General features: G+C 45.1%; 1 protein-coding gene across 8 annotated transcripts in view; it reads left to right on the forward strand.

Moving 5' to 3' along the window:
* The window catches only part of dmd (dystrophin), a 2,562,635-nt gene that overhangs the window by 640,144 nt on the left and 1,896,440 nt on the right, over positions 1–26,051 (forward strand). For all 8 annotated transcript variants that reach the window (XM_086007360.1, XM_086007362.1, XM_086007361.1 and 5 more), the window contains exons 3-5: positions 11,485–11,577; positions 19,210–19,287; positions 25,620–25,712. In XM_086007360.1, the coding sequence (XP_085863486.1) occupies positions 11,485–11,577; positions 19,210–19,287; positions 25,620–25,712 (264 nt within the window). The remainder of the gene's footprint in view (positions 1–11,484; positions 11,578–19,209; positions 19,288–25,619; positions 25,713–26,051) is intronic.

The following is a 26,051-nucleotide window of genomic DNA, read 5'->3' on the forward strand; positions in this document are numbered from 1 at the left end:
TTTTATAGGCGTATTCTGATATATTTCTATTCAAAATATTAATTAGATTTGGAGCCAGTCAAGATTGTGTGTGGGTAAGAGTAGTTGGCCTAACACTGCTGTGGTACAGCCGTCCAAGGGCAACATTCTTCCACACTTGGTCTGTGGTTATTGGGGCTCTGTATAATGCAATGGATTCGGATGAAGAGAACAAAGAAAACTACATGGAGCAGAAAGAATGAACGCTAGATAGATCTGAAGTAAGACAGATGGTTGGTAGAGGTCGGGGCTTATTGTAATATTTGAAAATAGTTTGAACATTGGCACAGCAAGCATATAAACCTGTCAAACATTCCTGCTGTAAACCCTGGATGTGGTATAAATATTTAGAAGACTCTATGACATTGGCATTTAGGGAGTTCCAGACCACGACAGACAGGGAAAGGGTAATATTAATATAAAGTTTCAGGACTATGAATAATCGATGTCACCGAGTCCTCCCAAACTCAGAACGCTATGTTTGGAAACATATTGTTATTTTATTTCATGGCAGTTGATATTTATATGCCCCATTCTCTACTGGAATGTGCAGAGAGACTGTCAACTGAAAAGATAAAAATGTGAGGCCAAAATCTTTTGGGAAAAGTCACCTGTACTGTCTATCTATACACTAAGAATCTTGCACATGGTGTGGACTTCCTATGAGACCATTTTACATGGTAAAATGCTATGTCAACATTTCTAATTAAAATTCCAATGTTAACCTGTCAACACTTACCTGTCATTCCACTAGGTGGCGCTCTAATGGAAATTCCAGCATTAAATTACATTCCTGCTCCTCCTGGCCACACAAACACATTAAAAAAAAATTACCTTGAATTGCCTCTTTTGCTTCCAATCCTCTTATAATAGGCCTTCACCTGGCAAGAAAGCCGCAGCAGCTTCCCCTTCAGGCTGGGGTTAAAATTGCGGTCGGAGCCCGGTGACATCATCGGACCCCAATCTGCTTCTGTAAAAACTGACCTCATCAGCTTTGGGTGAGCAGCTTAGCTGCCTGTCCAGAAGTGCTGGTAAAAATTGGAAACAGCAGGAGATTGGCAGGCAAGTCACCCGGTGAATTTTAACAACTTACCCGCCCAGTTTCTGCTGGGGTGGGTAGGATTAAAATCTATCCAATACTCTTTATCTTAATTTGAGTTCAATTTCCAAATTTAAAAAAAGAATTGAATGCTCTATTATTACTTAAGTTTTTTCAATGGTTAGAAATTTAAAATGTTTACAATTTCTTACAGCTCTGTGCATGTGTGTGAGACAGACAGACACACAGAGATACATGTCCAGGAACCCATCGCAAAGCACCAAATTCAATGTTTGCGGAGATCCCGTGGAAAGCCACAAACCAATGCTGCCAGATATGGGGACTCCTCACCCAGTGCTTTCATCCCCACGCCCTCCCCTCCCGTGCTGACATACACTAGGAATCCACCAGTGAGCCAAACTGCAGGTTTGCCTTCTGCAGCTCTGCTAAACTCCAGGTTCTCCCTTCACAGTGATGCCAGACCAAAGTCCCCTTCATGCTGCCAAACACCAACAGCTCCACTACAGCACTATCAAACTTCAGGGTTCCCACACCAGTTGTGCAGTACCCCAAGACCATTCTACCAAAGCCTGGGATGAATCCCCAGCTCTACCGATGGGAGACCGGCAGCACCCTAGTGGAATTGCAGCCCATGGGTATCTACCACCAACTGGTGCACCTTGCATCCCATCTTGCTGCGTATTCTGAGCTAGGAAAATGATAACAGATTAAAAATGAGATATACTGGTAAAGGATTATATAGAAAATAACAATGACTTATTTATTGTTTTCACAGAATAATGTGGAACTGGATTCCCAAAGCACCAGTAAATCTCCTAGGATATATTTTTTATTAACAATGTAGCTTGACAAATTCAGTCACCATAAATCAGTTGCCCAGATGTTATAAAACAATAAATCCTCTGACACGCCGTGAGCAACACAACAGGAGATCTACACGCATGCTGTGCATGTTTGTCTATATGTCAATTTACACAACACAATGCTTGCCTTTTGAAATAACATTTCAGTGAGTCCAATAGCTTTCATTATAATCTTAAATCGCTAATTGAAAGCTATTGTAGTCTTTTTAAATGGGGCAGGCTTCAAATTTACAGATTGAGCCTTGACCAGTTGTGTAACTGGCAATTTTCTGAATTACAGCTGATGCAACCCACACAGCAGATGCAGTTGCATTCTGGATTCAGCTTCTTACCAAATCATTTTCCCTTTGAAATGGCTTGCTTGCTTACCTACTGTTGTGTATGTACCTTTAAGGGAATAACTGGTCTCAGACTGCAGTACCGGCAGTGACCACCCCTGTATAAAAGGCCCCAGCAGGCTTCTGTAGTTTCAGTTTCCAGGTTGTCTCCATTCAGTAAAGACTTGTTATAATCAACTCCTGCAGTCCGTGTCTCAATTATACACAGACATAATACTGGCGACGAGTAAGAAACGAACTTATCTGCAACTCGGAAGCACCTCAGATGACGTTATTGAAGGTCGAAGCCAGAAGAAAGAAAAAAAATAATCCAAAGAAACTCGAGAAACAGGCGTCGACCGTGGGCAACCGCCCTCCAAATCATCGAATTGAAAAGTGCAGGAGAGACTGTAGAGAGCCAGGCTTGGTCTCCAGTCTGTGGTTTCCCAGCTAATCGGGCTGGTGGCAGGTAGTGCACTGATCTTTCCTGGGCTGCGGCGGGCTAGAGCTCGATCGGGTGGCTCTGCAACGGGGCTGGGCAGCGAGTCGGGAAGCAAAGAGAGAGAGAGAGGGTGGAGCACACGGCGCGGCCGGTGCTTCGCAGCCGGGCAGCGTTCGGACCTAAGAAGAGGGAGGGAAGTGTCCCAGAGGGTCCGCTCCACGACGGGAACGGTTTTTCAATTAACGGAGCAAATATTGAAGCACGATAGAAAAATAAAAATACCGCGGAGAGCGGCGTTGGCAGCAGCGATCGGGGAGGCGCGAAGACCATAGGGCGTCGCCATTACAGGATAGTAAAATAAATATAATCGCCAGCAACAGCGTTGGCAGCAGCAGCGGTAAAGCGCGGGAGGTGCCATCTTAACTTGGCGGGGAAGAAGGAAAAGTGCGGGAGGCGCCATTTTGATCCATCGGGGACGAAGGCAAAGCGCGGGAGGCGCCATCTTAGATTTTCAAGATGCCAAAGACTGGCGATATCACTGCCTTCGATAATGCAATAGAAGACTGGACCACGTATGTGGAAAGAGTCGAGGTATATCGCGAGGCAAACGAAATAGCCGATGAGAAAAAGGCATCGGTATTGCTAAATTTAATGGGCGCAAGAACGTACGGCCTATTGCGGGACCTGATTACTCCAGCCAAACCGAAGGCGAAGAGTTTTAACGAAATTGTTGCTATCCTACAGGAACACCTAAATCCTACACCGCTGCTGATAGCAGAAATTTAAATTCCACAGGAGAAATCAGCATAAAAATGAGAGCAATGCTGATTACCTTACGGAACTACGCAAGCTATCAAAGCACTGCCAGTTCGGAGCAGGACTGGCAGATACCTTACGGGACAAATTTGTCTGTGGACTCCTGAGTGAAGGAACCCAGAAGAGGTTACTCTCAGAGAAAGAGCTGACGCTAGATAAGGCTTTCAGCGTGGCAGTATCGTACAAAGCAGCAGCAAGGGGAGCTGCGGAAATACAGCAAAAGCCACAGGAATACGGCACCCACGAAATGACACGGGGATTTGCAAAATGTTATCGCTGCGGCAGAACAAACCATGACCAGAAGGACTGCTGGTCCAAGGACAAAATATGCAGGCAATGCGGAAAGATGGGACACATTGCAGGAGTTTGCAGGTCTGGGAAGAAGACCAACGACAACAAAAAGGCTACTAAGGAACCGTACAGGAAAGTACAAAAGATGACGGACAGTAGTTCCGAAGACCAGATGAGCGATAGTGAATCCGGGAACAAGAGACTAAGCTGTCTCAAACTTCACAACGTAATCGCAAAAGAGGATCACCGAACCATTTGGGTCACCCTCACGATAGCAGGGTCCCAAGTCAAAATGGAATTGGATACAGGATCAGCTCTAACCGTCATGAATCGACGAGACTACGAGCGGCTATTCTCACACATACCCTTGAGAGAGACATCCATTGTCTTGAGGACGTATACGGGGCAAAAGGTATACCCCAGAGGTAAAATAAGGGTGCCTGTCGAATACAACGGCAAGAAAATACGGAAATTGTATCTCTACATTCTGCAAGATGGTGGACCACCATTATTGGGACGTGAATGGATCAGAAAGATAAGTTTAGACTGACACTCCATTCAGGCACTGACGGTGGCTGATAAAAAGGATGACGACGTCACTCCTGGACGATTGTCAACAATCTTAGCTGACGCCAAAGAGGTATTTCAACGAGAACTGGGCACTCTTAAAGGTGTAACCGCCTTGATAAAAATAGAGGAGAATGCAATTCCCAAGTTTTTCAAAGCAAGACCGGTACCATATGCAATTCACCCAGCCGTCGAGGCAGAGCTGGAGAAGGCAGGCGTGTTATCTAAGGTAGACTGGAGCGAGTGGGCGACACCCATCGTTCCTGTCATGACGAAAACGTTAAACAATAAGTCTGAGGAGCCAAGGAAGGTTCGCATCTGTGGGGACTTCAAGGTGACGGTGAACCCAGTCCTTCACACAATACAATATCCTTTTCCAAGGATAGAAGGTATCTTCGCCTCACTATCTGGAGGGAAGCGTTTTACAAAAATTGACCTAGCACAAGCATATTTGCAGATGGAGGTTGAAGAATCCTCTAGGAAGTATCTCACGATAAACACTCACAAAGGCCTTTACCAGTATAATCGACTGGTATTCGGAGTAGCATCAGCTCCGGCGATATGGCAAAGAGCGATGGAACAAGTCCTGCAAGGGATTCCGGGGACTCGGTGTTACTTGGGCGACATCCTAGTGACAGGTGAAGATGACAGTGAACACCTTGCCAACCTAGAGCAGGTGCTCACTAGACTACGTGAACATGGGCTACGAGCCAATCGCCCTAAGTGCGAGTTTTTTAAGAAAAAGATATCGTATTGTGGCCACGTGATTGATGAAGAGGGGTTGCATAAGTCCCCTGACAAAATTGAAGTGGTAGTTAAGGCTCCAGCACCTGAAAATGCGTCGCAACTGAGGTCATTCCTTGGATTGGTGAATTACTACCATAAATTTTGGCCGAATTTGTCCACAATTCTGCATCCACTGAACATCCTACTACGAACGGGAGTAGCATGGAAATGGAGCGATGAATGTAAGCGGGCCTTTCAGAAGAGTAAGGACCTAATCACTTCAAGAGAAGTATTGGCTCACTACAACCCATCACTACCGATAAGACTGGCGTGTGATGCGTCTCCCTATGGCGTTGGGGCGGTACTGTCACATAAATTCCTTGATGGTTCAGAGAGGCCGATAGCTTTTGCGTCACGCTCGTTAACTTCAGCCGAGCGTAACTACGCCCAGATTGACAGAGAGGCCCTCAGCCTGGTGTGGGGGGTGAAGAAGTTCAATCACTACCTGCACGGTCAGAAATTTACTCTACTAACTGATCATCAACCTCTCGTCTCCATTTTCAACCCTCAGAAGGGTGTACCGATAATGACGGCACAACGGCTACAGAGGTGGTCCCTTTTCCTAGGGGCACACCAATATGACATCGAGTACAAAGGAACTAAGCAGCATGGGAATGCTGATGGATTGTCGCGCCTACCGTTGCCGACGGTGGAAGAAGAACTGGCAGTGGATCCAGTGGAGTTATTCCGCTCGACTATAGTCGAATGTCTCCCTGTGACGAATGCAAACATAGAAAAGGAAACACGAAATGACCCGACACTCTCCTGGGTCTATGATCTAACGGTGAAGGGATGGCCAGCACATGGCGAACCACTGCTGCCAGCATTCTCGCCGAGAAGAGAACAGCTGTCAGTGTGCAGAGGAACCTTGATGTGTGGATCCAGAGTAGTAATTCCACCCAAATTGAAGGATAGAGTGCTCAATGAGCTTCATGAGGGTCATCTGGGAGGGGTAAAAATGAAGAACTTAGCCAGAGCGTTTGTGTGGCGGCTGGGAATCGATAGAGAAATCAAAGAGATGACCAAGAGCTGTACAGGATGCCAGAAGGTCCAAAACGCCCCACCACAAGCCCCTCTACATCCATGGGAGTGGCCCTCATCTCCATGGCAAAGGGTGCACATTGATTTTGCTGGTCCATTTATGGACTCGATGTTTTTAATTGCGGTGGATGCACATTCAAAGTGGCCAGAGGTAATAAAAATGTCCTCAACCACCACAGAAAAAACTATCACAGTCTTACGAACCATATTCGCCAGGAATGGGCTGCCTGAACAGATTTGCTCTGACAATGGACCACAGTTTGTGTCTGAAGAGTTCCGGAGGTTCTTAAAGAACAATGGTGTTAAGCATTACACATCCGCCCCATATCATCCAGCCACTAATGGATTGGCCGAGAGGTTCGTTCAAACATTCAAGAAGGCTATCAAGGCAATGTGTAATGAAGACATACCCCTACAACACAAGGTAGATAACTTCTTGTTTGCCTACCGGAATGCGACACATGCGGTTACCAACCAAACTCCAGCCATGATGTTCTTCAATCGAAGACTACGATGCCGCTTGGATTTGGTTAAGCCAAACGTCAGAAGAGATGTGGAGAACAGGCAGTTTCAGAATATGAATGAAAGGCCGACCAGGAGTTTTAAGATAGGTCAACCAGTTTTGGCCCGGGACTACCGCACAGAGAAATGGCAGCCAGGAACGATCTGTACACGGCAAGGACCTCTAATGTATACCGTGGACGTTGGAGAGAGCATTGTAAGACGCCATGCTGACCAGATTCTAGAGTCACTGGAAAACGTCAACTCCACACCACGATCTGATACACCTGGCGATGAAACCGAAGTACCAATTGCATCTACCGCAGAATCGGTGATATTGGAAGCAGACGAACCAAACAATGACATTGATCCCGACGCAACCTTGCCAAAAGAACCTGATATCCCAAAGAGGCGTTATCCAGACAGAATCAGGAAGCCTCCTCAAAGACTGAACTTATAATGGCTTAACTTCAACCAATGTATCTAGCAACCGTAATTGTAATTGTAATTAGTTATTATTTAGTTGTTAAATGAATGTTATGTACGGTTTATCTAAAAGGGGAGGAATTGTTGTGTATGTACCTTTAAGGGAATAACTGGTCTCAGACTGCAGTACCGGCAGTGACCACCCCTGTATAAAAGGCCCTAGCAGGCTTCTGTAGTTTCAGTTTCCAGGTTGTCTCCATTCAGTAAAGACTTGTTATAATCAACTCCTGCAGTCCGTGTCTCAATTATACACGGACATAATACCTACCCTGCAAACTCTATTGCCTGTTGGTTGAAATACCATCTATGTCTTGATATTCCAGCTCTTCCAGGCGCTTCTGCCCCCTTAAATGCCACGTGGTCTCCGTGTGATGCTGCAGTGGTGTTGCTGCTGCAGTGGCAGAGAGCAGCCTTTTGCTGGTGGGGATTCTGTCCAATGTCCAACCTGCATATATAAACTGTACCAACACAGGAAAATGGATCAGGAAATCCCAAGTCCCATCCCAAGCTGCCTCTGGCAGCAGGATCCAACCCCTTGATTCTTTGTCTACCATGTTGGATCCAATGATATAGGGAAGAATAGGATTCGTACCCTACACTTTTTTTATAGGGCATGAATCCTATTCTTCCCTATATCATTAATTGCAATGTGTACCACAACTTCTGGTTGATCTCTCTCCCTTTCCGAAAGCTTCTTCACCCATTCCATTGTTCCTCAACCTGGCACCTGGGACTCAAGGATTGTTTATCTGTGGCCTGTGTCCTTTCCTCCCTTTCTGTTTTGTGTTAGCTGACGGGAGTCCTACTGAATAAATGCAAGTCAGGAGTTTACGCATCTTAGCTTTATTGCTTTCACCAGCAGAGATCCCAGAGATAAATAAGTAAAGTCTTCTGAGCTGCACAAACCTCCAACTCTTTTTTTTTCAGTAGTGGAGAGTGGGTTGATTTTACCTGGTGTAAAAAGGGCAGATTCCTAATTGTCACAGGCTGGAAACGGGGTGAAAACTGAAGTAAAGCATATTGAAAGTCTGGGAAATATCAGTAGGAAAGCCCAAAAATAATAATGTAGCTGTTTTCCATCACACTAATGGTAGTGGCATTGAGGCTTGATGAATGCTAATGTCCTACTTTCCCTAATGTAATAAATGATGTTTGGTTGTCATCATCCAGAAGAATCATTCCAGTGGAATGATCTGAGGAGACTAGGTTATTTGTACACTGGGTTAGAACACTGTCATTTCACTCTTGGGAGCTGGGTTTCAACCCTGCCCAGAATAATAAAATGGAGGCTTCCTCTCATAATAGCTGTGAGGGTTCTACGTGCAATGACTTTGAGGCAGTCAAATTCAAATTCAATTTGGCACAAAAATTAGTTTATGCAGATAATGGAAGTGCCATTGCGGAGTGAGGGTGCACTTACTAGGTTGGGATTAAGCACGTTGTTGGGGTCAAGAAGAGTGAGCTTCACTTTGCATCTGGCAATGCTCTATTGGAAGTTTTGATCCAATGGCTACAAAAGATTGGAAAATTCCATTTGCCATTCCTAATATCTCTAACTTTAATAAATTTGTCTTTTTTTTTAAATGACCTTTTCCAAACTGACTCATCTGCTTAAAAAGAAAACTTTTCAGATGATTGCTTTCTGTAATTAAGCTACTGGTTCCCTTCAAATGTTCTTGTGTGATTTGTGGTCTATTGTACCAGGATGCCGAGTTGCTTTGGGCTGATCGTGTCTTGTGACAATTTCAGCTGCATTGTTTCATGAACAAACAAGAATGGTCCCATCCCATCAGTTTTATATTATACTAGCTGGGGGGAGCCCGGCTTTGCCAGGGCTGTTTTGGGCCGGGCGGTTTAAATCGGGTGCCAGGCTTTGGGGCCTCTCTGTGAATCTGCTGCCAGGCAACATTTTAAATCGAGTCCCAGGCTTTTGGGCCCTGTCTGTGTCCCTTTGTGAATCTGCTGCCGGGCAACATTTCTACCTTTTAATACCTTGAAAGATGAAAGTGAAAGTACTTATAAAACGTTTTTGGTAAATCTTATGTTATTTTTAAAAGAGATACTAACTTTCAAAGTAGTTTGAGCTGGAAGCTGAAGTCATGGCAGTGAAACAATGGCTGCCACATCCCCGAGATGAAAACGATTAGCCCCGCCCACACACACACACACCGATTGGCCAACCATCAGGGGACCGTACTGTAGGATTGGTCAATCGTGACGGCACAGGATTGGTCGAACCTTGATGTCAGTCAATCAATGCTAGCAGATAATGAGTTTAATTTTGAAGGTTTTTTGCTTAAGGCGCGAACAATTTTCGTCCGACCAAAAAGTAAATACGCTTACGAGCGTCCCGGAAGCGTAAGCTTTCTTCGGAGGTAACGCGCGCGTAGGTACGCCGTATAACTTTCGAGCGCATAGCCGGACAGACGCACACCCGAGGACAGACAGACAGAAGGACAGACAGACAGATCGATTCCTTTATATATATATAGAGTAGCTGGAGTGCCCGGCGGTGCCGAGGCTTTTTCGAGGGCATGTTGTTGTTGGAAGAGAGAGCGAGCGAGCAACTGGGCGGGGGGGGGGGAGAGAGAGAGAGAGAGAGCGCGACTGGGGGGGAAGAGAGGGCGGGGGGGAGGGAAGGGAGGGGGGGAAGGGAGGGCGGGGGGGGAGGGGAGGGAAGGGAGGCCGGGGGGGAGGGGGGGAAGGGAAGGCAGGGAGGGAGGGGGGAAGGGAGGGCGGGGGGGAGGGAGGGGGGAAGGGAGGGCTTGAGGCTGAGCCACGGCCACGCCCGGTTGCCGGGGTAACCCTGCCGCCCCGCCCCGCCCCGCACTCCCGAGCGCCCCGCTCTCGCAGCCGCCCCGCCCCGCACTCCCGAGAGCCCTGCTCTCGAAGCCGCAGCCGCCCCGCCCCGCACTCCCGAGAGCCCCGCTCTTCGAGCCCGCTCCGCACTCCCGAGAGCCCCGCTCTCCAAGCCCCAGCCGGCCCGCACTCCCGTTGCCGGGGTAACCCGATCCGCACTCTCGAGAGCCACGCCCCCCCCCCCCCCCCGCCTGAGCCGAGCGCGGAACAGAGTCTCACCTGCGCGCGCACCCTGACCCTCGTGGCTGACGCCGTTGCCCCGGGTAACGTGACACGGGCGGGGGGGGTGCAGGTGAGGAGCTTAGCAGCAGCCCAGTTACCTAGCTCGGGCCTGGCTGGGCAAGAAAGCCCCAGGCTTTCAGGCCTAAGAAAAAAACGGGCAAAGGTAGGAAAAAGAATGTTCAGGTTAGATAAAATATTTACAAATGAGTGATTTATTTTAAAAGAATTTAATAAATTGAATTTTATTTTGCTGGAAATGTATATTTGAAAAGAAAGACGCAGAAAGCAGGAAAAAGAATCGAAGCAAGATGGCGGCTACTCACCTCGGTTCAGAACGATAAGGCACGCCCACACACAGGTCACCAAAGCGTAGGATTGGTCAATCGTCCCGTCACTCGACCGTAGGAGGGCCCGGACGCACGCGGCAGCAAGCCGCCGTACGATTGGTTGACCTCGAGGTCACTCTGTCGCTAATGAGCGGATAATGAGATGCTAATGAGCGGAATGTTGAAGGTTTTTGGGATACCGCGGGCACGATTTTAGCCCGGCCGAAACGTAAATACGCTTAAAACCGTCTCGGAAGCGTAAGCTTTCTTTGGAGGTAACGCGCGTGTAGGTACGCCCTGTAACTTTCGAGCGCATAGCCCGCCAGACGCACACGCGATGACAGACAGAATGACAGATGACAGACAGAATGACAGACAGAAGTATCGATTTATATATATAGATATACTGCCTAATAAATACTGCCTTTTTAAATAAAGTTGAATGTACACAGTGGAGACGACTTTCTGAAAACTCTGCTTATTTCTTATTGCAGTGCCACAAATGTCACAAATGAAATGTTGAGACAGTTATTCATTATTATTACACATTATGTGCAATATGTATTGGAGGATTTCAACTTGCTTAGTTTCTTGAACCATTTCTGAATACAATCTGAATGCAAAGGTTAGGATCCCTGAGTGAAGTTTAGCATACTGTTCAATTCCACCTTCTTTCAGACTGAGTTGAAAACCTCCAACGAATATAAGGAAAATGCAATAAATGCTGACTGGCAAGTGAATATTTCATACTTAAATACTGTACTTTAAACAAAATAGTGCTTCACAGCCAAAATGAAATTCTGAATTTTTTTCATTTCAGCTGGGAAATTAGATTTCTATGGTATGCAATATTGTTTCCTGTAAATATCTCTTTTCTTTCTTCACCTAGGCTGGGAAACCTTTGATTGAAGATCTATTCACTGACCTATGTGATGGAAGAAGGCTTCTGGAACTTCTCGAGGGCCTTGTTGGCCATGATCTAGTACGTAGGGCATTTACATTACTCTAAATTCTGTCAACCTCGGCCACAAGTATAAAGCTTTTTTTCATTGATTGTAAATGCATGTTATTTTCTCTTGAGTTGTACAAGTTTAACATGTAGACAAATGCTATCAGTATTAGTACTATAGTGGCAGTTCTTTGTGTAGAACTACAAGTTGGAGGAACTTTTATTTCACTTTACTTATGTTGTTTTATAATTGAGCATAGGATTTATCATTCTTATCTGGTAGTTTTTTTTATTTTCGACAAACCACCGAATAGCTTTCATTTCAAGTCTTATGGGCCATGTATACTACAAATATTGTACTGAATTGATGCAGAATCTACTGTACAGCTGCAGCAATTTCAGTTCAATGGCAGCTGTACAAAGCCACTTTGAAGAAACAGTCAATGGAAAGCAACCTGTGGAAAGTTCCCAGGTGATCCCACAAACAATTCAAAGTTTATTTTTAAATATTTTAATATTAACAGAGACCTAACTATCCCCTTAGTGTGGAAGGTACCGATACACTGAAGCTGCGCACTAAGCGTGGTTAAATTTTGCCCGAGGTTTCTCGAATTAATTATGTTGACCGATACCGTGGATGCCATCGATGGAGTACCAATTACTATACCTCTGTTTTCCTTCAGGCACCGGTAATATACAAGATAGAGTCAGCAAACTATAAATGACAGCTTTAGATGGACAGATAGTGAAGGAAGGGGAAGTGATGAACAGAAAATGGATAATAAGATTGTTAGACATTTAACTTGCATTTGGTACACTGTCAGTGTTAAAATATATGTTGTTTTTTTCTGACTTGCTCACTGTTACAACACTGTTGTGATGAAGTGACCCGTTTCATTTTCAGGGTCAGGAGAGCTTCTGCAGGTTTTTTAAATCAGTATGTTCTGAAAATCATTTGTCTTTTCAGACGGATTTGTTCCCATTTCTTTGCAGGAAGCCTGCTTACAAATTATGTCTGCCAGGCTTGCCATGCGTCAGAATCAGGCCATTGTCGATTTTGTGATAAATGACTTAATAAACTATTTACAATCAAAATTTGAATTATTTTTTAAAGATGGATTACCATCCCTTCATGTAATAAATATCATACATCATAATCTGAAAAGTCCTACAATATTCATTTCACTTAATATCTCCATCACAATGACTGCTCTGATTGTTGATTCCATTTCATTTAAGGCCAGCAAAGGTGTGATTCAGGTGTGTCTAATGGGATCACCTCAATTTTACTTCCCTTCTCTCTTCTGTCCCTTTCATTCTCCCACCATGATGGAAAGAACTCATTTTCACATAGCATTCTATCTAGTGGCCAGGCTGAGTACTGGTCAAATGTATTAAACTGAGGCAAGTGAGTTTGATAGGCAGATTTCAAACATGAACCTCTGCCCTGGTCAGGAGCTGCTGAGCTGCTGCAATGAGATTCATTACCCTGTATCATAATCATAATCATAATAAGAACATAAGAAATAGGAGCAGGAGTAGACCAATCGGCCCCTCGAGCCTGCTCCGCCATTCAATAAGATCATGGCTGATCTGATCCTAACCGCCAATCTACTATCACAGAACCATCTCCTGAATCTAACAGAATTAGACACACGAAATAGGAGCAGGATCAGGCTACACGGCCCCTGGGCCCGCTCCGCTACTCACAGGGCCATGTCCGATCCGAACCTAGACTCATGTCCAAATTCCTGCCCGCTCCCCGTAACCCTTAATTCCCTTTACTTCTAGGAAACTGTCTATTTCTGTTCTAAATTTATGTAATGATGTAGCTTCTACAGCTTTTTGGGGCAGCATATTCCATGGACCTACCACCCTCTAAGTGAAGTAGTTCCTCCTCATCTCAGTTTTGAAAGAGCAGCCCCTTATTCTAAGACTATGCCCCCTAGTTCTAGTTTCACCCATCATCGGGAACATCTTCCCCGCATCCACCCGATCCAACCCCTTCACAATCTTATATGTTTCAATAAGATCGCCTCTCATTCTTCTGAACTCCAATGAGTAGAGTCCCAATCTACTCAACCTCTCCTCATATGTCCATCCCCTCATCCCCGGGATTAACCGAGTGAACCTTCTTTGTACTGACTCGAGAGCAAGTATGTCCTTTCTTAAGTATGGACACCAAAACTGTACGCAGTATTCCAGGTGCGGTCTCACCAATACCTTGTACAACTGAAGCAATACCTCCCTATTTTTATATTCTATCCCCCTAGCAATAGAAGCCAACATTCCATTGGCCTTCTTAATCACTTGCTGCACCTGCATACTAACCTTTTGAGTTTCGTGCACCAGGACCCCCAGATCCCTTTGTACTTCAGTACTTTCCAGTTTCTTGCCATTAAGATAATAACTTGCTCTACGATTTTTCCTGCCAAAGTGCATAACCTCACACTTTGCAGTATTGTATTCCATCTGCCAAATCTCTGCCCACTTACTTAGCCTGTCTATGTCCCCTTGCAGGTTTTTTATGTCCTCCTCACTCACTACTTTCCCTCCCATCTTAGTATCATCTGCAAACTTTGATATGTTACACTCGGTCCCCTCCTCCAAATCGTTAATGTAGATTGTAAAGAGTTGGGGACCCAGCACTGACCCCTGCGGAACACCACTAGTTACTGATTGCCAGTCTGAGAATGAACCATTTATCCCAACTCTCTGCCTTCTGTTAGATAGCCAATCCTCTATCCATGCCAGAATATTACCCCCAATCCCATGATTTTTTATCTTAAGCAATAATCTTTTGTGTGGCACCTTGTCAAATGCCTTTTGGAAGTCTAAATACACTACGTCCACTGGTTCCCCTTTATCCACCCTATATGTTACTTCCTCAAAGAACTCCAGCAAATTTGTCAAACATGACTTCCCCTTCATAAAACCATGCTGACTTTGTCCTATTAAATTGTGATTATCCAAATGTCCTGTTACTGTCTCCTTAATAATGGACTCCAAAATTTTACCTACCACAGATGTTAGGCTAACCGGTCTATAGTTTCCAGCCTTCTGTCTACTGCCCTTTTTAAATAAGGGTGTTACATTAGCAGTTTTCCAGTCTGCCAGGACCTTTGCCGAGTCCAGGGAGTGTTGGAAAATTATTACCAATGCATCCACAATCCCTACCACCACTTCCCTCAAGACCCTAGGATGTAAGCCATCAGGTCCAGGTGATTTATCTGCCTTGAGTCCCATTATTTTACCGAGTACCACTTCCTTAGTGATTTTGATCGTGTTTAACTCCTTCCCCCCATAGCCCCCTGTTTGTCCAGTGTTGAGATATTCTTAGTGTCTTCTACTGTAAAGACTGATACAAAATATTCATTCAGTGTTTTTGCCATCTCCATATTTCCCACCATTAATTTCCCGGTCTCATCCTCTAAGGGACCAACATTTACTTTAGCCACCCTTTTTCTTTTTATATAACTATAAAAACTCTTACTATCTGTTTTTATATTTTTTGCTAATTTACTTTCATAATCTATCTTCCCTTTCTTAATCAATCTTTTTGTTATTTTTTGCTGTCTTTTAAAGTTTTCCCAATCCTCTATCCTCCCACTAGATTTGGCTACCTTATATGCCCTTGTTTTTAGTCGAATACTATTCTTAATTTCTTTACTTAGCCACGGATGGCTGTCTTTTCTTTTACACCCTTTTCTTCTCAGTGGAATATATTTTTTTTGGAAGTTGTAAAATAACTCCTGATCATGTATCGTCTTACCCTTTAATCTATTTTCCCAATCCACTCTACTCAATTCCGCTCTCATACCTTCATAGTCTCCTTTATTCAAGCTTAGCACGCTTGTTTGAGATCCAACCTTCTCACCCTCTAATTGAATATGGAATTCAACCATGTTATGGTCACTCATTCCAAGGGGATCCTTTACTAGGACATTTTTAATTAATCCTGTCTCGTTACACAGGACCAGATCTAAGGTTGCTTGCCCCCTGGTCGGTTCAGTTACATACTGCTCAAGAAACCCATCCCGAATACACTCAATGAACTCTCATCCTCAAGGCAGCCCTGCCCAATTTGATTTGTCCAATTAATATGATAGTTAAAATCCCCCATAATTATAGATGTTCCCTTATTACAAGCCTCAACTATTTCCTGATTGATACTCCGTCCAACAGAGTTGCCACTGTTCGGAGGCCTATAGACTACGCCCACTAGTGTTTTTTTCCCCTTATTATTCCTTACCTCCACCCAAACTGTTTCATTATCCTGATCTTTTGACCCAGTATCATTTCTCTGTATTATAGTGATTCCTTCCTTTATTAACATAGCCACCCCACCTCCCCTTCCTTCCTGCCTGTCCTTCCTGATCATTAAATAATCTGGTATGTTTAATTCCCAGGCATTGTCACCCTGCAGCCATGTTTCTGTAATGGCCACAAGATCATACCCATATGTAGTTATTTGTGCCATTAACTCGTCTATTTTGTTACGAATGCTACGTGCATTCAGATAGAGAACTTTCAAAGATGTTTTGTGACACTTAGTTCCTGCTTTTGCCCTTTTTATTACTTTACCTTTTACTCCATACCTTCTGCCCCTTCCAGACACGCTCTGGTTTTTAATTTCCCCACTGCTACCTAAGTCTATGACCTTCTCTGTTGTCATTTTTATTATTTGCTCTCTAGGAACCTCCCCCCCCCCCCCCCCCCCCCACCCACTAGTTAGTTTAAAGCCCTCTCTACAGCCCTAGTTATATGATCCACCAGGACTCTAGTCCCAGCACGGGCCAAGTGAAGCCCATCCCAACGGAACAGCTCCCTCCTGCCCCAGTACTGGTGCCAGTGTCCCAGGAAGCAAAACCCATTTCTCCCACACCAGTCTTTGAGCCACGCATTTAACTCTCTAATTTTATTTGCCCTAGCCAAATTCGCTCATGGCTCAGGTAATAATATTACCCTTGTGGTTCTGCTTTTTGATTTGGCCTCTAGCTGCTCAAACTCCCTCAGCAGAACCTCCTTCCTTGTCCTATCTATGTCGTTGGTACCAACATGGACCACGACAACTGGATCCTCCCCCTCCCACTCCAAGTTTATCTCCAGTCCAGAGGAGATGTCCTTAACCCTGGCACCGGGCAGGCAACACAGCCTTCGGGACTCTCGCTCTCGGCTGCAAAGAACTCTATCTATCCCCCTAACGATACTATCCCCTACCACTGCAACATTTCTTTTAACTCCCCCCACTTGAATGGCCCCCAGCTCCACGGTGCTGTGGCCAGGTTGCTCATCCTCCCCGCAGTCCCTGTTCCCATCCTCACAGGGAGTAAGAGCCTCGAACCTGTTGGACAAGTACAAGGGCTGCGGCTCCCCCAACACTACCTCCTGGATCCCCGTACCTGCCTCACTTCTAGTCACACCATCCTGACCCTGGCCACGGACTACATCTGAATTAATTAATCTAATTGGTGTGACTACCTCCTGATACACAGAGTCCAGGTAACTCTCCCCCTCCCTGATGTGTCTCAGTGTTTGAAGTTCGGACTCCAGCTCTTCAACACGGAGCCGGAATTCCTCGAGCAGCCAACACTTACTGCAAATGTGATCACCGTGAGCATCAATGGTGTCCACCAGCTCCCACATATTGCAGCAGCAACACACCACCTGATCTCCCATTCTATGTAATTAATTAAATTTATTAATATTATTCTTAAATACCCTCTGCCCCGATTCTAGATGGTGAATATCGCACCTTAGAAACTATAAACCAAAGAGATTAAAGCTTAAAAAGGGAGAAATACTCACCAACCAATCACTTACCCGTTTTCTGGTGACGTCACACTTGGATTACTTTTTACCTCTCTCCTTCCCTCTGAGTTCCAAGACTGGAGATTGGTACGCCTTACCTGGGTCTCTGGAGCCTTTATACAGCCGCTCAGCCCGCGATTCCCACCGATTCTCGCACTGAGGCCTTACCTGGGTCTCTGGAGCCTTTATACAGCCGCTCAGCCCGCGATTCCCACCGATTCTCGCACTGAGGCCTTACCTGGGCTCTGGAGCCTTTATACAGCCGCTCAGCCCGCGATTCCCGCCGATTCTCGCACTGAGGCCTTACCTGGGCTCTGGAGCCTTTATACAGCCGCTCAGCCCGCAATTCCCGCACTGAGGCCTTACCTGGGTCTCTGGAGCCTTTATACAGCCGCTCAGCCCGCGATTCTCGCACTGAGGCCTTACCTGGGTCTCTGGAGCCTTTATACAGCCGCTCAGCCCGCCGACTCTCGCACTGAGGCCTTACCTGGTCTCTGGAGCCTTTATACAGCCGCTCAGCCCGCCGATTCTCGCACTGAGGCCTTACCTGGTCTCTGGAGCCTTTATACAGCCGCTCAGCCCGCGATTCCCGCAACTTTATTGTCATTGTTAGTGCACAAGTGCAGTACAACGAAATGTAGGCTTGCGGCTCCCGAGAGTGTACATTTAGATTAAGACATTTAAACATTCAACATACATTTGGCTTGTAATACATTAACATAAACATAACCATAATAAAGTGCATTGGCAGATGTGCAGGCTTTAGAGTTTATTTGTGGAGTTCAGTAGGATGACAGCCCTGGGAAAGAAGCTGTTCCTAAATCTGGTCTTACGGGTGCGAATGCATCTGTAGCATCTCCCAGATGGCAGGAGGGCGAACAGACTGTGGCTGGGGTGGGTAGGGTCTTTGATGATGGACCGTGACCTCCGTAAACAGCGTTTCTGGTATATGTGCTCTATGGTCGGTAGCTGGGTGCCGGTAATGCATTGGGCAGTTTTGACTACCCGCTGCAGGGCTTTCCGGTCATAGTAGCTACAGCTGCCATACCATACTGTGATACAGTTCGTCAGGATGCTCTCTATTGTGCAGCGGTAAAAGTTAGAGAGGATCAGGGGTGACAGGTTACATCCCTTCAGCCTCCTTAGGAAATATAGGCGCTGCTGGGCCTTCTTCACCAGAGAGGAGGTATTGAGGGACCAGGAGAGGTCTTCCGTGATGTGGACTCCGAGGAACTTAAATCAGAAAATAACTTCTTTCTGATGTATTTAGCAACAGTACAGCTTTGCATGTTTAGAGGAACACAAGTAACAACTTACACATGCCTACTGTACAGTGTAAAACCATGAAAAAAATTGTAGATTTATTCACTTAAAATAATATAATTTTATTCCAGTTGCTAATTATTCTGAGGTAGAATCGGGGTCTCCCGATCATTCGCCGTTACTTTGGTGGAAACCCTGAAGGAACGACGTAAATCTCTGTGAAGATACCAGGCATCTATCTTTCCATGTCAAATCGTGAATGACAAAAATTCATAAGTTGTTGAGAGATCTTGGAGGCGTCATGCTTGCTTTGTCCTTAGCTTGCAGCACTTGGTGCTGAAGGCCATTTAGATCACTCAGTTTGTTCTCAAGTCACTTATGCTTACAGGCTTATGTTGATCAATTCACTGAATCTTTGTCACCAGAGGAATCTTTCGCTAGAATGTCATTTTATTTCCTTGGCTGCAGTGGATTGGGGTGAGGAGTTACGGACAGCACTTCAGTAGATCTCTCTATAGCTGATGATAGATTAAAAAATCTAATTTTTTAATTAAAATATATTTTTCATCCGTGTGTAATTTATTGTTCTAGGCAAAAGAAAAGGGATCTACAAGGGTTCATGCACTGAACAATGTCAATCGAGCACTACAGATTTTGCAGAAGAGCAATGTAAGTAGCTGTGTGAGCTGATAGAATCTGTATGATAATCAGACTGTAGGGCACGGAATTTTAAAGCTGTGGGAAGGCATTGTTTACTGGGCATTTAGTTCAAAGGTCAAGTTTATTTTTAAAAAACTATATTATACTATTTGGTTGGGATTACAGAAACGTGGCTCAAGGATGGCCAAGACTGGGAACTCAACATCCAGGGCTATTCGATATTCAGGAAAGATAGGCAAAAAGGAAAGGGAGGTGGGGTAGCATTACTGGTTAAAGAAGGGATTAATACAATTGTAATGAAGGATATTAGCTCTGATGATGTGGAATCTGTATGGGTAGAATTGAGAAATACTAAGGGGAAAAAAACATCAGTGGGAGTGGTATATAGACCTCCAAACAGTAAGACGGAGGTTGGGGATGGCATTAAAAGGGAAATTAAAGAAGCGTGCAATAAGGGCACAGCAGTCATCATGGGTGACTTTAATCTACATATAGATTGGGCCAACCAAATTAGTAACAATACTGTGGAGGAGAAATTCCTGGAGTGTTTACGGGATGGTTTCCTGGACCAATATGTCGAGGAACCAACCAGAGATCAGGCCATCTTAGACTGGGTATTATGTAACGAGAAAGGATTAATTAGCAATCTTGTTGTACGAGGCCCCTTGGGTCGGAGCGATCATAATATGATTGAATTCTTCATTAAGATGGAGAATGAATTAGTTGATTCAGAGACAAGGGTCCTCAATTTAAATAAAGGAAACTACGATGGTCTGAGGAGCGAGTTGGGTAGGATTGAGTGGGGAATGGCGCTCAAAGGGTTGACGGTGGATAGGCAATGGCAAACATTCAAAGACCGAATGGATGAGCTACAGAATTTGTTCATCCCAGTTTGGCATAAAAATAAAACGAAAAAGGTGACTCAACCGTGGCTAACAAGGGAAATTAGGGATAGCATAAGATCCAAGGAGAGGACATATAAATTGGCTAGAAAAAGCAATAATCCTGAGGATTGGGAGCAGTTTAGGAGTCAACAAAGGAGGACAAAGGGATTAATTAAGAAAGGGAAAATAGAATATGAGAGTAAGCTATCAGGGAACATAAAAACTGACTGTAAAAGCTTTTATAGATATGTGAAGAGAAAAAGATTGGTGAAGTCAAGCGTAGGTCCCTTACAGTCAGAATCAGGGGAATTTATAATGGGAAACAAGGAAATGGCAGACCAACTAAATACATACTTTGGTTCTGTCTTCACAAAGGAGGACACAAATAACCTCCCAGAGATGCCAGGGAACATAAGGTCTGATGAAAGAGAGGAACTGAAAGAAATCAGTATTTGTAGGAAAATGGTGTTAGGAAAATTGATGGGACTGAAGGCCGATAAATCCCCAGGGCCTGATGGTCTACATCCCAGGGTACTTAAGGAAGTGGCCCCAGAGATAGTAGATGCATTACTGGTCATCTTCCAGAACTCGATAGACTCTGGAACGGTACCCATGGATTGGAGGGTAGCTAATGTTACCCCGCTATTCAAAAAAGGTGGTAGAGAAAAAGCGGGGAATTATAGACCGGTAAGCCTGACATCGGTAGTGGGGAAAATGCTAGAGTCTATTATAAAAGATGTAATAGCAGAGCACTTGGAAAGCAGTGACAGGATCGGACAAAGACAACATGGATTTACAAAAGGTAAATCATGCTTGACTAATCTACTGGAATTTTTTGAGGATGTAACTGGTAAAATAGATAAGGGCGAACCAGTGGATGTGGTGTATTTGGACTTTCAGAAGGCTTTCGATAAGGTCCCACATAAGAGATTAGCGTGCAAAATTAAGGCACATGGGATTGGGGGCAAGGTATTGACTTGGATAGAGAACTGGTTGGCGGACAGAAAGCAAAGAGTTGGAATAAACGGGTCGTTTTCTGAGTGGCAGGCAGTGACTAGTGGGGTACCGCAAGGATCGGTCCTAGGACCCCAGCTGTTCACAATATATATTAATGATCTGGACGAGGGAATTGGATGTAATATCTCCAAATTTGCAGACGACACAAAGCTGGGCGGGAGGGTAAGCTGCGAGGAGGATGTCGGGAAACTCCAGTACGATTTGGACAGGTTGGGTGATTGGGCAGAAACATGGCAAATGCACTATAATGTGGATAAATGTGAGGTTATCCACTTTGGTGCCAAAAACAGGAAGGCAGATTATTATTTGAATGGCAATAAATTGGGAGAAGGGGAAGTGCAAAGAGACCTGGGTGTCCTTGTGCACCAGTCGCTGAAGGTAAGCATGCAGGTGCAGCAGGCGGTTAAGAAGGCAAATGGTATGTTGGCCTTCGTAGCAAGAGGGTTCAAGTACAGGAACAAGGATGTCTTGCTACAGTTGTACAGGGCCTTGGTGAGACCGTACCTTCAGTATTGTGTGCAGTTTTGGTCACCTTACCTGAGGAAGGACGTTCTTGCCATGGAGGGAGTGCAGCGAAGATTCACCAGACTGATACCTGGGATGGCAGGAATGACGTATGAGGAGAGATTGTGTCGATTGGGCTTATACTCACTGGAGTTTAGAAGATTGAGAGGGGATCTCATCGAAACCTATAAAATTCTGTCAGGTCTGGACAGACTAGATGCAGGAAGGATGTTTCTGATGGCCGGGGAGTCCAGAACCAGGGGTCATAGTCTAAGGATAAGGGGTAAGCCATTTAGGACTGAAATGAGGAGGAATTTCTTCACCCAGAGAGTGGTGAACCTGTGGAATTCTCTGCCACAGAGGGCGGTGGAGGCTAGTTCATTAAATATATTCAAGAAAGAGTTGGATATATTTCTTGAGGCTAAAGGGATCAAGGGATATGGGGAAAAGGCAGGGACAGGGTACTGAATTTGGATGATCAGCCATGATCACATTGAATGGCGGAACAGGCTCGAAGGGCCGAATGGCCTACTCCTGCTCCTATCTTCTATGTTTCTATATTTCTATGTTTACTCATGTCTAGTTGATTTTTAAAGAAAAATGTGAGCAGCTTTCTCCAATTTTTATGAGGATAAACTTGCACTATTTTGCCCCATTTTTCTCCACCTTTGGACAACTCTAATCTCTGCACCAGCTGTAGCTGAGGGAGCTGGTGGATGACGTGGTCGCAGTGCCAATGCTGCTGTCTAACTTTCCTGTTGATGATGCATGAGGGCAGTTTAGGGATGACTTTCATGCCAATCTTCCCTTCCTCTCACTGGACTACCTTTGGTCTCTGCCCAATGCCTTCCTAACATAAGGCGAAGATTGGGAACGGGGGGGGCATTGAAGAATTGAACCTTTGGAGGTGATTCTGGTCTCTCTTACTGCTCCATTTAAATCAAACAAGATGGTAGTGGGTGGAAAATGAAGTGCTCAGTTTGCACTGGCTGCAGAACTTGACTGATTTCCTTGGGCAGGACATTTATGGTGGCCAGAACTCCCGTCTGAAACAGGTGGGAACCTCATGAGTATTTGAAAACTGGGGTTGGGTGGTGTCATTAAAATGCTAATGCAATTTCCTGACTTTACTGCCTGACGACACCACCTCTTGCTCCCTCCCACAAACCATGGGTAGTAACAGTTGTTTGGCCATTTCAAACGATAGTGAAAGGGGTTCTCAGCTGCTTTCGGTAAAGCTGTATTGATAGCTTGGATATACTTTTCATGCACTAGCTGTGGATATTTTGTCCTTAAAGTTAGAAAATGTTATTTTATTTGCTGTTGTAGGTTCTGGACTGTGAAGGAACTTTTTACATTGTATTTCTTCATGGTGGTGCGTCTGGGAATCTACTCACTCCAGGAAGAGGAGGAGGGAGTAAACAGAAGTGCAGCTGTAGGGAGACCAAATAGAATTATACGTTCTCGGAGAAATCCGTACCCTTCCAACTGAGTTGATAGGCCCAGAAGAACACATCTGGAGTTTTCTCCCAGAACAATATGTGTAAGGAGACTTTGTTTCTCCAGAGAGGCAGTGACAGAGTTACATAGAGTTTACAGCACAGAAACAGGCCATTCGGCCTAACAGGTGGATGCACCACGCGAGCCTCCTCCCACCTTACTTAATCTCACCCTAATTTGTGCCATCTGGCAAGTAGACCTTCAGCCAACTGGTAGAACACTGCCTGTTGCAGTCAAGGTCACTGCAGCCCTTAACTTCTTTGCCTTTGGTTTCTTCCAGCCTGGCACAGGGGATACCAATAACATCAGTCAGTCTATGCTTGTATTAAACTGATGACTGGTGCCTCATTTGCCAGAGCCGACAGATTCATCACTCTCCCCATGGACATCCAGTAGCAGCAAGATAAGACTCCAGCGTTGATAAAGATTGCAGGAGTTCCCCATGTACAGGACAGTCATGACTGCATCCACACCACGGGCTCCTTCATACAGCGTGGCCACCAGCTTGAAAAACAAATTGTTCCACTCCATTAATTGCAACTGGTGTGTGATGACAGCAGCACATCAAGCAGGGTTGTGCCCGTTGTCCTGCTAGCTGCCATGATGTTTCTATATTGCTTCAGTGAACTATTCCCCATTGTTTGCACCTGCACAGCAGGGAAAAGGCTGGCTGCTTGGAAACGAGGGCTCAGCACGATCGATCATCAGATTGACCACACAGTCCATGGTTGATTGTAGATTGTCATGCATGAGAACCCCACGAAAACGCAAGCAGTTAGTGCAATCCGCAAATCTGTCTGCCATATTTTGAAAGCTCCCTGGCAGGCAGTCCAATGCCTTCATCAATTGCTGGTGCACAGATATATTTAAAAAAGAAATACCAGCAACCTGCAGTCTGCATCTCTATATTCAGCATAGTTAGGATGTGAGATAGCCCTCTGGTTAGTTGTTCCCTTGGCATTCCTTGTCATCTCCACCTGCTCCTATTCACGTGCTCAGCCCCCGCACCACCCCCCCCCTCAAACCACAATGAACTCCCCCCTCAAACACATGCAGGATACCGATCTCTGTGCTGGTGCTTGGTATTGTAAGAGTGAGTGATGATGCATCATCATCAAGATTTTCATCATCAAGATTTTCATCATCGCTTTGTGTGGTACTTGTATCTGCATTGTCTGATGGAACTGGGGAGAGTTAGAACATAGTATTGAGAGCACACACTGACCGAATCACTGGCAGCCCTATGTCACACCAGATTGTCATGTTGGAGGTGAGTGAGTGTGTGACTGAGAGAAGAGGTGGGGAAGATGCCTATGAACCCCTGCTGTAGCATCAACTGTCCAGCTTCACCACCGCCAATGCTAAATAATGTATCTCTTCCCATTATATCAAGGGGGCTCTCTTCCATAGTGGTGTGTTTTCAAATAACTTCCTAAGTTGCTTGCTTGCCTCCCTTCTGTTTTGTGCTAGCTTATCCTGCAAGAACAGTGGAAGCAGGTAAATAGTGCCCTAGGCAGGGGCTTTTAACACTCACCGTGTTTAAGCTAACATACCATAATGGGCATAATGAAGCAGCAAGTGTGGCCAAGAGGGAGAAGTTGAGGGGCATAGCAGCTTTAGGGTGTGTGAGTGAATGCAGAAGGCCAGTGTAGTGAAGTTTTCCTGATGATTTATGGACAGCCATGGGAAACAGGGAAGGCAACGATTGTGCAGAGGTGAAGGTGGGGTTCTGCAGGGCTGTGCTGAAGGAATGAGAGATGTGAAGGGGTGTCTTCCCTTGGAAGTTCTGGTGTGAGAACTAAGATTCTCTGCTCTGCAGCCAGGTCCTAGTGTAAATGCTGCTCGCATTAAGAACCTGCAGCATTGGGCAATTTACCACCACGCAGCTGGCCACATGCAACTTGAGGATGAGCCAAAAAATGGGGCATGTCCCCCACTGACTCTTCTAGATGGTCACTGATCTCGTCCCGCTAACCTCCCACTGGTTTCACACTGGGAGACCAAAAACAATCTGTCTCATCACTTCATGGCGCACTGTACTGATGCTCTGATCTCACCATGTAGCATTTGCCAACTTCTCTCACAGGGATATCATCTACAGCCTATAATTGAGAAATCAAGCCTACTCCTCTTTTGGTTTTAAATGGCACCCAGCTCTTGCTTAAACCCATTACTGTGCCACAGAACAGCAAGGCAATAAAATACTTCTCCAGGATTACAATATACAGCAGTTGACTCACTTCTACAATTGTATTCATGCAAATAACTGTTAACACATTCACATATTGTGCTGCTGTTTTGGAGCTTGAATTTCTTGTATAAGACCTTGCAGAGGGCTGGTTGAACAACCCTGGCTGAACTCCTGGGCCAGCCTTTTCACAAATACGCTGTCAAGAGAATATGCCTAGTTATATTTCTCCTCTGTTCACTCTACAGGTGGATTTGGTAAATATAGGAGGAAGTGATATAGTGGATGGAAATCATAAACTTACTCTGGGATTGATCTGGAGCATCATCCTCCACTGGCAGGTAAGAAAAAAAAACTTCCTTAACATATTTAATCTGAAAGGGTTGTTATTGATTTCAGTGGGAATTTTCAGTCGCGCTCGGTCAGAAATACTCAGCTGCTACAGTGTTATGTTATTTACTGCCACTATTTGCCCTTCTACAGGTATTAACACACAGCGGCAACTCAAAGTTTCTCTGTGTATTTTATTTAAACAATGTAATGCTGTAATGCCAGATCAGTTTGTTTTTTTGGTGAAGATGTGAATCCACCATTATTCTCCTTTTCCACTCATACACTTCTCAACTGGGATACAAACTTCCTCTGGTCAAACTGGCCTGCTCCTAGGCTTGTACCAATGC

The sequence above is a fragment of the Somniosus microcephalus genome, chromosome 14 (assembly GCF_052327205.1).
Source record: "Somniosus microcephalus isolate GS21.2 chromosome 14, FLI_Smic_1.0, whole genome shotgun sequence".
In the NCBI taxonomy this organism is placed as follows: Eukaryota; Metazoa; Chordata; class Chondrichthyes; order Squaliformes; family Somniosidae; genus Somniosus; species Somniosus microcephalus.